This window comes from Adiantum capillus-veneris, chromosome 27 (assembly GCF_014529385.1).
Source record: "Adiantum capillus-veneris isolate H3 chromosome 27, ASM1452938v2, whole genome shotgun sequence".
NCBI classification, from domain to species: Eukaryota; Viridiplantae; Streptophyta; class Polypodiopsida; order Polypodiales; family Pteridaceae; genus Adiantum; species Adiantum capillus-veneris.
The window spans coordinates 18,660,385-18,673,079 of record NC_140957.1 but is presented as its reverse complement, the minus strand read 5'-3'; the positions used below and the strand labels follow the sequence as shown (position 1 = coordinate 18,673,079).

Genomic DNA, 12,695 nt, shown 5'->3' with positions numbered 1-12,695 from the left:
CAAAGGCAATACCATTTGAGTTGCTCACACCTCTCGAGTTAGCAGCGCCTAGATGGATGGGGCCTTCACGTGACTGGAGGTCCTTATCGCAGTTCGGGCTTGCTCAGAGACTGTACCCTTCCTGTTTTTCGAGCTACAGGGTGAGGGTCGTTTACACCGAGTTTTAGTAGATGCCCCACAGGTTGCCTAGTGCTGTTTTCAGAGGATCTGAGTGGTGGGCATTTGTGGGAGGACCCGTGTCATAGATCTTGACCTAGCAGCTCGTGAGACTGGCCACTGGAGGCTGTGGGCTTGGGAGAGCTGCCCACTGGCACGAGTGCAGTGGGATCTTGGAGTGGTTTTGGAGGGACCCTTTCGCCTCAGCTGACCATCCAAGTGTCCTTTTTTTTTAGTACACTGTTCGACTGGGACGTCACATACAGGCAGCATCGAGAGAGGCTCGTCCTGTTGTAGCACCTCATTGGCAAGAGGAGGGTCTCACAGCTGAGTTCTTGTCAGCTTTTTAAGGGAGGTTGTGGGACACCAAACAGCCGCGGTGAGTCATTTTGTTCTAGTGGTTGGTTGCACATAGAGCTACAGCAGTGGGGAGCTGGCTTGTACATAGTGGTCTCTCGGCAGTATGCGCGGCTTGTGACCATCCTGTGGGCTTGGGAGAGCTGCCCACTGGCACGAGTGCAGTGGGATCTTGGAGTGGTTTTGGAGGGACCCTTTCGCCTCAGCTGACCATCCAAGTGTCCTTTTTTTTTAGTACACTGTTCGACTGGGACGTCACATACAGGCAGCATCGAGAGAGGCTCGTCCTGTTGTAGCACCTCATTGGCAAGAGGAGGGTCTCACAGCTGAGTTCTTGTCAGCTTTTTAAGGGAGGTTGTGGGACACCAAACAGCCGCGGTGAGTCATTTTGTTCTAGTGGTTGGTTGCACATAGAGCTACAGCAGTGGGGAGCTGGCTTGTACATAGTGGTCTCTCGGCAGTATGAGGGGCTTGTGACCATCCTGTGGAGAGTGAGCATCATTGTCTTTGGGACTGTCCTATGGCACAACAGGTTTGGCTTCGTGTCCTTCTGCTGATGCCAGCTCTTTCCACAGCACGGTAGTACACTTGGGGGGCAGCTGCTTGGTCCACTCTCAGGGGCCCGGCACTATAGTTTGAGCTATCGTCCACCAGCAAGATGATAGTGATACAAGGGGGTCAACCCTTCGAGGCTCGCCGTGTACCACCAGCAGGGGACTGTTTGAGATCTTTGGCTAGGAGCTGATCCATACTCTCAGGGGACAGTTCGAGAGACTCCAGGGCAGCTCCGACCGCATGCGGGAGCGTAAAGAGGCTTTTCTTCGACTTTGGCGCCCTCGGCCTTTCTTCACCATTGTCCAAGGTGTGCTCAAATGGCACTACCGTTCACCTTCGTGGCTTTTTCCTCCTCCCGTTTCCTGATTTAACCTCACTGTACATATGCTGTTTCTTCATTGGGAGAGTCTCACATTATGATCGTTGTAGCCCTCTCCAGTAGAGGTGGTTGTAGCCTTATGGGCAGTTTCATTAACTAATATAAGGATCTTTTTCTCGGGGAAATAAAAAAAAAACTAAGCCAGTGAGCCATGTGAGCCAACAACAAGTGTAAAGGTCACAAAGGATAATGACTATGCTCCCTTGGTGGAAGCCTTTGGACTTGGTGAGCCTATAAAGAGTCGGAGTAGTCTTAGACTCATAGAAGGGAAAAAATATCTACTTTATAGGAGTTCACCCACACCTCAACCTCAGCCCATCTGTGTCTAACTCTCCGACCAAGCCAAAGCTCTCCTTTGTGTGTGGTGGACTACCCTTCACCAAGCTTTCTCAAGGCGGGTCACAACAAAACGATGCCGATTTCAAGATTGATGAGACACCACCTCATGATGTTTCTCTGCTCCTAGACACGGCAACCTCTTCACCTATAGAGAAATCTTCAGCAATGCCATCTCTAGACCCAATAAAGGGAGCAAACTTCGGCGACTCTGATGCCCATCCGACGCTGCTAGACCAGATGCAAAGCATACAATCATATTTGCCGTGGTCTATGCCATAGAAGATGCGATTAGCTACTTTCGAAGTTATAGAAGAGTGAAGCAAGGATGATTTTGAAAGAGATCGGTTTGTAAAACGTCTGCAGACCAATGAGTGTACGGCTATCTGATCCTCTCGTCTCGAATTGGCATTCCACAGATGGCATGTTTCTCTCAAGCCCTAGCAGGTCAGCTTAAGCTTCCTCGACCAAATGCTCTTTGTAACTTCATTGAGGTACCTTGTCAATTACCAAATGTCCAGGTTAGCATCAGAGTGAGTTTGTTGGTGTGCCATTTCACAATTGGAAACCTGAGTCCTTGGCAAGTCAAAAATTGTCACTACAAAATCAACAACTGTAGTATTTGAGTGCACATCTTCCCTAAGCTACTTTGAGCAACCTCCTCTGTTCGTCACCCTAGCTGCTTCATCCCTCACCCTCTCTCTCTCTTCATTTCTCTCGCCCCTACCCATCTCCTATCCCTCTCTCCCTCGCCCCTACCCACCCCCTCTCACTCCCTCTCTCTCGCCCCTACCCACCCCCTCCCTCTCTCCCCTCGCTCCTCACCACCCCCCACCTTGCCCCTACCCACCCCCTTCCCCTCTCGCCCCTCACCACCACCCACCTCGGCCCTACCTATCCCCTTTCCCCTCTTGTCCCTCCCACCTCCCACCTCCCACCTCGCCCCTCTCCACCCCCTCCTTGCCTCCCCTCGCCCCTCTCCACCCCCCACCTTGCCCCTACCCACCTCCCTCCCCTCTTGCCCCTCACCACCCCCCGCCACGTAACCAGTGATTGACAAAAGTTGTCCCGGTGCCTGGTGTGTCTATGAGCAGAAGACAATGTCTCTCCCAATTCCAAGTTGCTATCCTTAATGTGGTCAGTCTTTGCTCCGAAATTTGTTAGTTGGGATCTGTTGCTGCCAAAGCCTATGAGAGCAAGAGAGGGTATAGCCGGTTGAGAGACGCGAGAGAGAGAGAGAGAGAGAGAGAGAGAGAGAGAGAGAGAGAGAGAGAGAGAGAGAGAGAGAGAGAGAGAGAGAGAGAGAGAGAAAGAGAGAGAGAGAGAGAGAGAGAGAAATGAAATGAAATTTGTTAGTTGGGATCTGTTGCTGCCAAAGCCTATGAGAGCAAGAGAGGGTATAGCCGGTTGAGAGAGAGAGAGAGAGAGAGAGAGAGAGAGAGAGAGAGAGAGAGAGAGAGAGAGAGAGAGAGAGAGAGAGAGAGAGAGAGAGAGAGAGAGAGAGAGACTGTCACTGGTGAGGGATCCTTGAGAGGGAGAGAGCTTGTGAGCTTGAATAGAGAGTACCACCAAAGGAGAGTGTAGCAAGGAAAGTGTGGCATGCTCTCTACAGGCGTGCTCCTTAGTGTAGTATGCGAGAAACCTCACTCCAACAGAAAGAAAACATCACACAAAAATGGAACAACTCAAAGCACAACAGTAGACTCAGAAATCAATGGAACTCGTAGAACCATACAGACTCTAGCTCGCAACACACTCAGTTCCAAGCCCAGGACTCCAAGGTACAATGGGGGTGTTGACACTCCAATGTGCAGGGACGGTGCAGATGTGCGGTGCATGAACTCTAGACTCAAGCCTCAAGACACTCTACCATACAAGTAGATGATGACAATGTTATCTCCGACCACTGGAACCAACGGCTGGCAGATATCCCAACCCAGTTAAGCCTATCTCCAATTTGAGGTGGTGGTGATATATATGGTCACAGTGTCCACTAAACCACCGTCCGTATCACTTGCCACGTGTCACTGTCCAAGACAAAGTCCGTCCTGTGTGTGAACTCTTGACCAACCGTAACTAACTACTTGTCCAATACCAATGACATTGTATCCTACTACGGGTTGCCCACCACAAGACCACTCATTGTCCCGGTGAGAGAGAACACTCAAACTCTAGAGACCACTCAAACTAGCATAGAACAGTGAAACTAGCAAGAAAAATGCAATCAATGAAGAGGCTGTGTGGAGAAGAAATGATGAAATATAGGTATTTGCAGAATATCATGAAGAAGTACGGCAACCTTCCATAGTGAGATAGGCTATATAGAAAGCAGAAACCAAAGTACGGCAACCCTCCCACAGTGAGATAGTCCGTACAAAAAGCAAAAACTAAAGAAGGCCCAAGTTTGTAGCAAAATCTCAGAACGTGAAAAGCTAGTGTCAATGTAGTCGGACCGACGAACAGACGAAGCACGTTAATTTTCTACCAAGTGTGCATTGCAAAGAGAAAATTCACGCCTAAGCAAAAAGCCAAATGAGGGTTAGGGGTGAGGGGGAAAAAATAAATGAGGGAGGCTAGGGGTGAAGGGGTGGGTAAGGGCTAGGGGATGTGGGTTAGGGTGGGTAGGGGCGAGAGGGAAAGGGGGTAGGTAGGGGCGAGGTGGGGGGTGGTGAGGGCCAAGAGGGAAGGGGGGTGGGTAGGGCCTAGGCACGAGGTGGGGAGTGGTGAGGGGCGAGGGAAGAGGTGAAGGGGGTGGGTAGGGAGCCAGAGTGGGTGAGGGGACAACATGCAATACAGGAACAAGATCTGAGCACAGAGGTTGAGGGTTTTTTTTTGGGGGGGGGGAAGGGGGGGTTGTTCAAGGAAGAGCTACAACCACTTTTACGCATTGGATGAGATTGAGGGCAGAGATGGGCAGACACCTACATATTTGCTATATGCGATTTTGCTCCCATCATTTTAGTCAATGCGATGTCTAGAGGGAAGTCCCTTTCTCGGTTTTAGATGATGACATATGGGAAGGGGATAACATCCTTCTGGGGGACTTCAATGCTAGGATGGGCCACTCCCATACAATATTCTATGACACTGCAAACGAAATATTGAGAGTTAGATGCTAGGTAGATGGGACTAGTTGGAAGCTCCAAAGACGAGGAACACATTGAATATGGGAGATACCCATAGATTTTCCCAGCAGAGTATGGTTTCACTTGTTTTCTGCATAGACATGGGGCCAACACAGTTGAGTATGTCAAGTCTCATGACTCAAGCAAGCTTCATACCTGTGATTTAGGACTTTCCAGTCGGCCGTAGGCTTGTTGGTATAGGACTATCTCTTTTCACTCCACTATTGGGGTGAAACAAGGTTTCCCACTCTCTCCTACTCTTTTTGGTTGTATGTGGATGAGGTTTTAGATTACATAGAGAGTGAGGGTGATAGAGGAGCACAACTGGCAGGGACATGGATTTCATTGTGGCTATATGCTGATGATATTATGTCATCCAAGAAGCGAACCTGTTTTACTCCTTCTATAGGCTTGTAACATCCAACAACATTTTGATAATTTTGTTTACTAAAAACTTGTACACCTTGTGCATTTAAAGTTTTACCTTCATCCTGTACATGGATAGACTCAGTAAGAGACTGTAGTTTTCTCTTGACAATGTCTATGATTTCATCATGGAACTCTTGCTTCGCTATGCCAAGGACCTCACCCAAGGTAAATAATCCTCTCCCTCAAAACCATTTTGAGAATTGCCGCTGCCTCTGTATCGGATTGGAGCTTGTAAGTTGGACCCTTTGCTTTAGCTTTTGTTGTTTCCTTCTTTTCTTTAGAAGTTTTCTGCATAGGTACCTCAAGTGTAGGCATTTCTTGTGGAGAAGCTGATCTAGGAGGCAGTGTGTCATTTCTTCCTTCACTCCTTGTGGCAATTTTTGAAGGTCCTTCATCCCCATTCTCACGCATGTGTTTCTTTGCAATAATGGCCTCATTGGTTTGACATTTGGCAAGGTATGCGCATATGCACTGTCAAACAATGCACGGGATGATCCCAACTTGTTTCTAACTGAATGTAATCTCTAGCTTCATGCAAAACCTCTTTAGTCATTTACCCCTTAATAGCAGATTCTATTGCAAATGGCCACAATTCTCCAAGCTCGTTATATACTTCTTCTCCAACCTTGACTCCTTTCTACCTAATAGGCTCTGTCTTGAACCCATAGGCGGTTAACTCAACCATTGAGATGGCATGACTAGTAGCCATGCTCTCTACTAGCTTCTTCATTCCTCCTTTGCCGAAGTTTGTTCCCAGGGGCTTATCTGTTTCACTTAAGTGAATCCTCTCATCTTTAAAGAAAACAAGTTCCTTCATCAAGCATCTTTGAAACTTTCACAATCCCTCCTTGCATGGTCAGGATTCTCACACTATATGCATCTATGTTTTCTGTTTTGAGGTCCTTGTCCGATGGTTGCGCCTTCTCTACTAGCCTTGTAACTTTCAAGTTCAATTCTTACATCTTAACAATCTCATCTAAGATGGATTTGTCACTCTTTGGAACCACAATAATAAGCTTTATGGAACTCTCAGGAACACTCGAGGCTTGAGTAGTGTTGACTATCATCTTGTCTCTCTGTTGTTGCCGTTTAGCTAGTAGGGATACTGCATCTTCAACCTCATTCCGCTCGCTCTTTAGACCTTGTTCAACATCTTTGTCCTCGAGTAGTACCTCCAACTTTTCTTGAACTCTTTCCTTGCAGCCTGCAAAAAAGAGCTCTGTCTCCTTTGAATTTAGGGTAGCTTTTTTCTCCGTGGATCTTTACAATTGATCATAGCATCGCTCAAATTCCCCTAGAAGTTTGGTAGGTGAAATTCCCCTCTCTTACCCACTCTAAAAATGTTCTCTTTGTCACCCTTTTAGAGTCCTCCATGAAACTCTCTTCCTTCAAGGCTAATTTAAATGCTTCCCAAGTAACTCAAAACCACAACTAACTCAAAAGTTTGTACCATCTCAGCTTTAGGTACTTAATGCAGTTCCATGTCCTTTACATACCCACAAAGATACTTTGTTACATCTTTACCATCAAATTGGTCCATTTTGGTCACCAATGATTGAAGGGCTTTAGTTGAAGAAGCCCCCTTCATTTAGGACCTTATTGTTGTTGCATAAACAAGGCGAAGGCTTGAAATATTTGCATTGTGGACATATCAAACGACATCCCTTGTTGCTCTCGTTGCTCTATAGCTTTGAAGCTTTGTGTTGAGACCTTCAATAAAGCTTTTGAATCCTCACCCTAGTCTACTTCATGTCGGGTTCACCTAGGAAGGCGTTGGGCCTCCAAGTGTGAGAGTTGGCGGCTTAATTGTTGATAGAAACCAAGAACAAAAACTTTAGTTTAGCCATGGAAGCTCCACTCATTCACAAGGCCAAGAACATCTCAAAACTCTTCTGTGTGTGATGATTTCATGTAGTCTCAACCCCAATTACACAGAAACAGTGCCTATTTTCCCTATAGAAAACCCTAGCTTCCTCCTTCAATTCTTGTTAAGGCAATTTCACGGAAGCTTGGGCACTTCCGTACACAACCCCACACACCTTTTTTGTTTAGAGAAAACCCTAATTGGAACCCTTACACATGCGCATACAAGGTAGGAACAACACAGTATTGCACTAGCACACCATAGGAAAAGCCTGTGTATCGTTTCTTAAAGAGGCTTCAAGTGTTGACATTCCTCTTCAAACAATTGTTCCCCTTGCATAGAGTCACAACACTGTGAGTGATGTGGCATTTTTTATTCTTTGACCAATTTATGGTTTTTTGGGCCATTTTTAGTCCAAAATTACCCTTTTTGATCGCAAAAAGCCAAACCGAACTGGGAGTTCTAGAGTATTTACATGCTGAACCTCATTTGTCCATTTGTTTTGACCTCTAATCACTTCATTGACGGATACGCATGCTGGCTGCTATTTTTGGACGGTGTTCGTTTGCATTGAACTTTCTAGGCGAAATGAGTGTGCCATCACGATGTACTTGACATATGTACATTTCCAAACCAAAGTGCGCATGTTTTAATGTAAGAAAACACGCAACAGTGCCACGTCCAAGGCCTCGCCTCCCTGGTAAGGTATGTACACGACTGCAACCGCGGCAATCGCTTTCACACATATAAAACTATGTATATTGTAGCATGTGCTCCCTTATATCAGAAGGCATAAAAAGTGAGGTGAACATTTATATTTCACATTGTAAACGTGCCACAACACGATGATCATCGCTCCATCGATTTCCATCCCTCACATGTGCATCCTGACCTGCTGTGATGATGTCCCCATATCTTTACACCATAGAGTATGGCTGATGTGATGAGAGTGTCAAAAAGCCATAGCTTAGTCCGTGTCTCCTGGAATTGCACCTTTGCAAACATCCTCTCTAGTCTGCCCAATGATGCATATGCTCTAGTCAACCTTGCATGTTGCCTCTGCTGCCCCTCTCTTGACCCACTAAAGACCACTCCAAGGTAGGTATAAGAATCCACATACTCCACAGTTCGATCCACATACTCCCCAGTCCATATAAGAAGGTAGGTGCTGATCTCTTGATCCACTGTGTTGTGGTATTGAACACCATGGCCTTGGTTTTACCACGGATCTCTGGCAAACCACAGTACTTATATATGGTACCATTTGGGTGAAGCAGGACTTCTTCTCATCTACAGAATGGGATTCAAATCTTTGAGAAAATTGTTTGGAGCCTTGCTAGTTAGGTGTAGGCCTCTACACTTGTTATATGTAGACGGGTTAGTCTTTATTACAGATTTTCAATAGGAGATGCAAAGACATTGGGCAACTTTTCAGGCATTTATTGAGGATCAGTATCTCAGTCTATTCTTGAAAGCTGACCTTTATTATCCTTAGAGTGCACCTTTCCTTAATCTTCAGGTTAGAGGTGTCTCTGTAATGTGTACATCTTCTTGGCTGCATCCACACTATTGTGCACAGCACTTGTATCGGAGCCAAGCTTGTATCATACTAAACATTTGGGTACTCAACTTGTAGTATGAAGGATGGGAGCCCATGGACATACTCTTGATTAGTACTGTCATTCTACGGTAGGAGTTACTGATTGTTATGGGTACATCTTTAATACCTTGGAGGCATCCGCACTACTTTGTACACCATTTATATAGCTTGTATCATAGTACACATTTTGATACTCATTTTGTACTATTGAGAGCGGGAGCACACCAACAGATTAGTACAGTCGTAACCACTCGAAGAGCGGAGTTGCTGAGCATGATGTCCTAGGAGCCCCATACTATGATTTGTTATTCTTTCATACCTCAGTAGCAGCGACATTCCAGTATGCAGCACCCTCATACCACATACATCAGTAGCAGCCGCATTCCAGTATGCAGCACCCTCATACCACACACATCAGTACTCACATTGAAGGATTGGTCCAGGACGATTTTTCATTAGTGTGGTTTTCAGGATGATACTAGAGAACTCTCGTCACCATTCTCATGGGATACATCGTGTTATCTACATGGTTTGGTGGATCGGATATCACTCCTGTAGTACTCTGTACACCCCTCACTCACGACGCATAGTCCATTGATGAGAGGTGGATATATCTATCAGGCAAGAAAGTACTAAACTGTGGGGAAAATCTTAGTATTTCATGCAAAGAAGATCTGGCTATATAGGAGTATGTATTCTCCTGGTACCTCTTCAATATGCTAATCCATGCACTGTCCTTAGTCGAGTATTATCTGGTGAAAGCAGCGACAATGCAAATTCAAGTTACATTTCTTTCTTCAGCCCTTAGTCTAGCATAAAGCAGTGAATTGAAATCCACAAATGCAAGTTTTAAGTCTTTCTTCAACACTGAGTCCACTGAATTGAAATCCATAAACTTTACTTGAGATGTTAACGATGAGAGTATAACTTTCAGTGTTGATGTCATATTATGCCATACTACAGTTGAATGAAGACGAGGTCCTTTCTACAGTAGCGTATGTTGATCTGAAGAAGGTGTTTCCAAACCAGAAGGTGAGCCTGTTGGGTTTCTTTACTGTTTTTTTTTTTTTTGGGGGGGGGGGTTTGTTGTTTGTGGTTGTATTTTCATCAATATCATAGATTGGCACCCAAGAAAGCTTTTTCTTTGTGCAGATACAAGACATTGTAGAGATGAATTTGTCTGCAAACCAGAAAAAGACAGAAATGACGGCCCGGCGAAAGTGGAGAGTGAATGGAGAGAGTGAAGTTCAACAGGAAGCTCAAAGAGGTGGCCCTGTGGGTGAGGAGCTCATTGTCGAACTCGGACCAATGGAGATCAGAACATTTGTGTTAAGATTCGAGTGAATGAGGACAGAGCAACCATCAACTGATCCTTTGCCTGCAGTACCACTCTTGTTGGGTGATTTGATTTAGTTAATAAGGTTGAAAATGAATTTACCCTTCACGATTGGAGTGAGATTTGGAGAGCTTTAACTTCTGTACGTCCCTAATTTTTCAATAAATAAGGCTCATTGCTCGATTTCCTCTACTAAATTTCTTGAGCAACAGAAACTGTCGCTCTTGGCTAGAAGTGCCAAATGATCATTTTGTTAGTTTAAATTTGTTAGGCAATCACTAAAGGTTTGTGCAGAGATGCATAACTTCTCTGCATACGTCAAAGTGGCATGAAGTTGTGAGCATGAATACCTTTTGGGTTTGAGCTTTACTTTCGAATCAAAATAAGTGTGAACAATTTTGGAAAATGTTGCTTTAGGGGGAATATTGCCAAGATGCAGTGCATTCAAGTGAGGGAAAGGTCTCGTGGGAGCGTAACAGCAAGGCACATGGGCTGCTCTTGTTGTCTCTGTGGCTTACTTGTGGGTACCATGCCTGCGCTTGCTCCTCTCCCTCATGTACCCTCTCTTGAGATGCCTCTCTTATGCCGTGCACATGCAATACCATCGGTGACAAATCGATCATGGGCAATCGGCTGCTGTGGTGATGGGGTCTCATCTTCTTCTTCTTCTTCTTCTTCTTCTCTTAGCTGCTTAGTTCACACCTAGCAGTTCAGGAATCCATAGTATTTTATTTTGTCATTTTGTCATCTTTTTACTCTGACCTTGTATCAGATCCACCACATTGTAACTATTTGGTCTCATAGGTCACTTTGGCCTTTTGAAGACGTTAATATAACATTTCATTTCATTTCTCTCTCTCTCTCTCTCTCTCTCTCTCTCTCTCTCAAATTGCATGCATGTGCTCAAGAAGAAGAAGAAGAAGAAGAGAGTTTTAACGTCGTAGGAAACTATCCCAAGAGACCTTAAGATCTAGCCGACGAGGAGTTGAACTCAAGACCTGTTTGTGTGTGTGTGAGAGAGAGAGAGGGAGGTCCACCACAAAAAAACGCCTTTCTAGAGCTTTCTACCAATGACAAAGCAAACGGTTGAAGATGGTTGGTGATCATAAAGTCATGGGTTGTGTTCCGATGGAGCTAATGAGAGAGTCGGTGCAAATAGACAAGCCTCCCCTTTAGCCACGGGCCATGGGATCGATGGTCCCAATTGAAAGGTGGGATGGCGAATGATCTGGATCATTGATCGGTTAAATCTTGAGTTCAGATTTCACAAAACTAATCTTAGGAGGTCAGACACATGGACTTGTGAGGGATCTAATCTCGGATGCCCTTGCTTGCCCAACCAGGTTTTGAATCCTCAACATCAGCTTGAGGGACACACGCCTTGATCAACATGCCCGCGTGCGCCTCGTTGAAATAGATTGATTTCACATCAATTTGAAGGTATACTTGGGATCTTGACATAAAAGCTAAAATCGGGATCTCGAGTTTAGTTTTTGTGGACCCCACCATAAAAACTAAACTTGGGATCTCAACTTTAGTTTTTATGAGCTGATGGTTGAGATCTGCAAACGTTCTTGATTTTGCACAAGGGCCCTTGATCCCATGGTTGGGATCTCGTGGTCCTTAAAGCCGAGGATAGACAAGGGCATGTTGTATTGAAAGGTGCAACTAGAATTTCCAACTCTCTAGCGATTGTTGGTGACCAAGTTTGAGGCGTAGGGTCACATTAGCTAATGCTATGATTGTCCAAAGTTGGAGCCATAAAAAATTCAAATGGATCAAGTGAACTCCATGCAGGGTTGAACTTTGGGAGTGGAGCATAGAGCTCCATTATCACTATGTGTAGCATGAAATTCTCAATGAAGATTAAGCACATTGTCCTCTATTACCATGCCAAGGCAATGTCTAGTAAGTGTACGAGATTGGATAAATGGTACTTGGACAATTGATTTAAGAAAGTGGAGTTGTTAATCGAATAAAATCGAGAGAATGAAGCCTTATTCAAGGGCATTGGCAATAGAGGGTGAGTTTCCTAAGGTCAATGCATGAGTCTCAAGGCTATTTCAATCCAAAGAAATTAGTATACCAGCTCGGGAGGACAACCAAGATGCCCCAAAACTTGTTGCCAAAAAGGGTCTTGTTTTTAGGTTATTCTATAGAGATTATGTAGCTATGAAACGACTCTTGCGAGTTGAGAAAATCAATACAAGGGGTATGGTTTGACTAGAAAGCTTATGTAGCTTTGCCAAAGATGCATAGGCGAATTAATGCTCATGAATGAACCCTAGGATAAAACTAGAAATTGGCATCCATCCAGCAACACCTAATCTAAGAGAATATCGCCAGGTCACATGGCCCTTATGCTCATGAATGAACCCTAGAATAAAACTAGATATTGGCATCCATCCAAAAGCACCTAATCTAAGAGAATATTGCCAATGTCACATGGCCCTTATGCTGATTTCTTGATATCGTGGTGGATACAGCATGATGCCATTCATGGAAGAGAGAGCGAGAGAGTCGAGAAGTGGACTCGCGATAAAAATGTGAAGAGATTT

The 12,695-nt window shown here is 45.1% G+C and overlaps 1 protein-coding gene across 2 annotated transcripts in view; it reads left to right on the top strand.

The window, feature by feature from the left end:
• Window positions 1-10,320, top strand: part of LOC147421588 (alpha-mannosidase-like) — a 68,129-nt gene extending 57,809 nt beyond the window's left edge. For both annotated transcript variants that reach the window (XM_086502448.1, XM_086502447.1), the window contains 2 exons: window positions 9,765-9,833; window positions 9,954-10,320. In XM_086502448.1, the coding sequence (XP_086358574.1) occupies window positions 9,765-9,833; window positions 9,954-10,145 (261 nt within the window). In that variant the 3' untranslated portion in view covers window positions 10,146-10,320. The remainder of the gene's footprint in view (window positions 1-9,764; window positions 9,834-9,953) is intronic.
• Window positions 10,321-12,695: the final 2,375 nt, after the last annotated feature.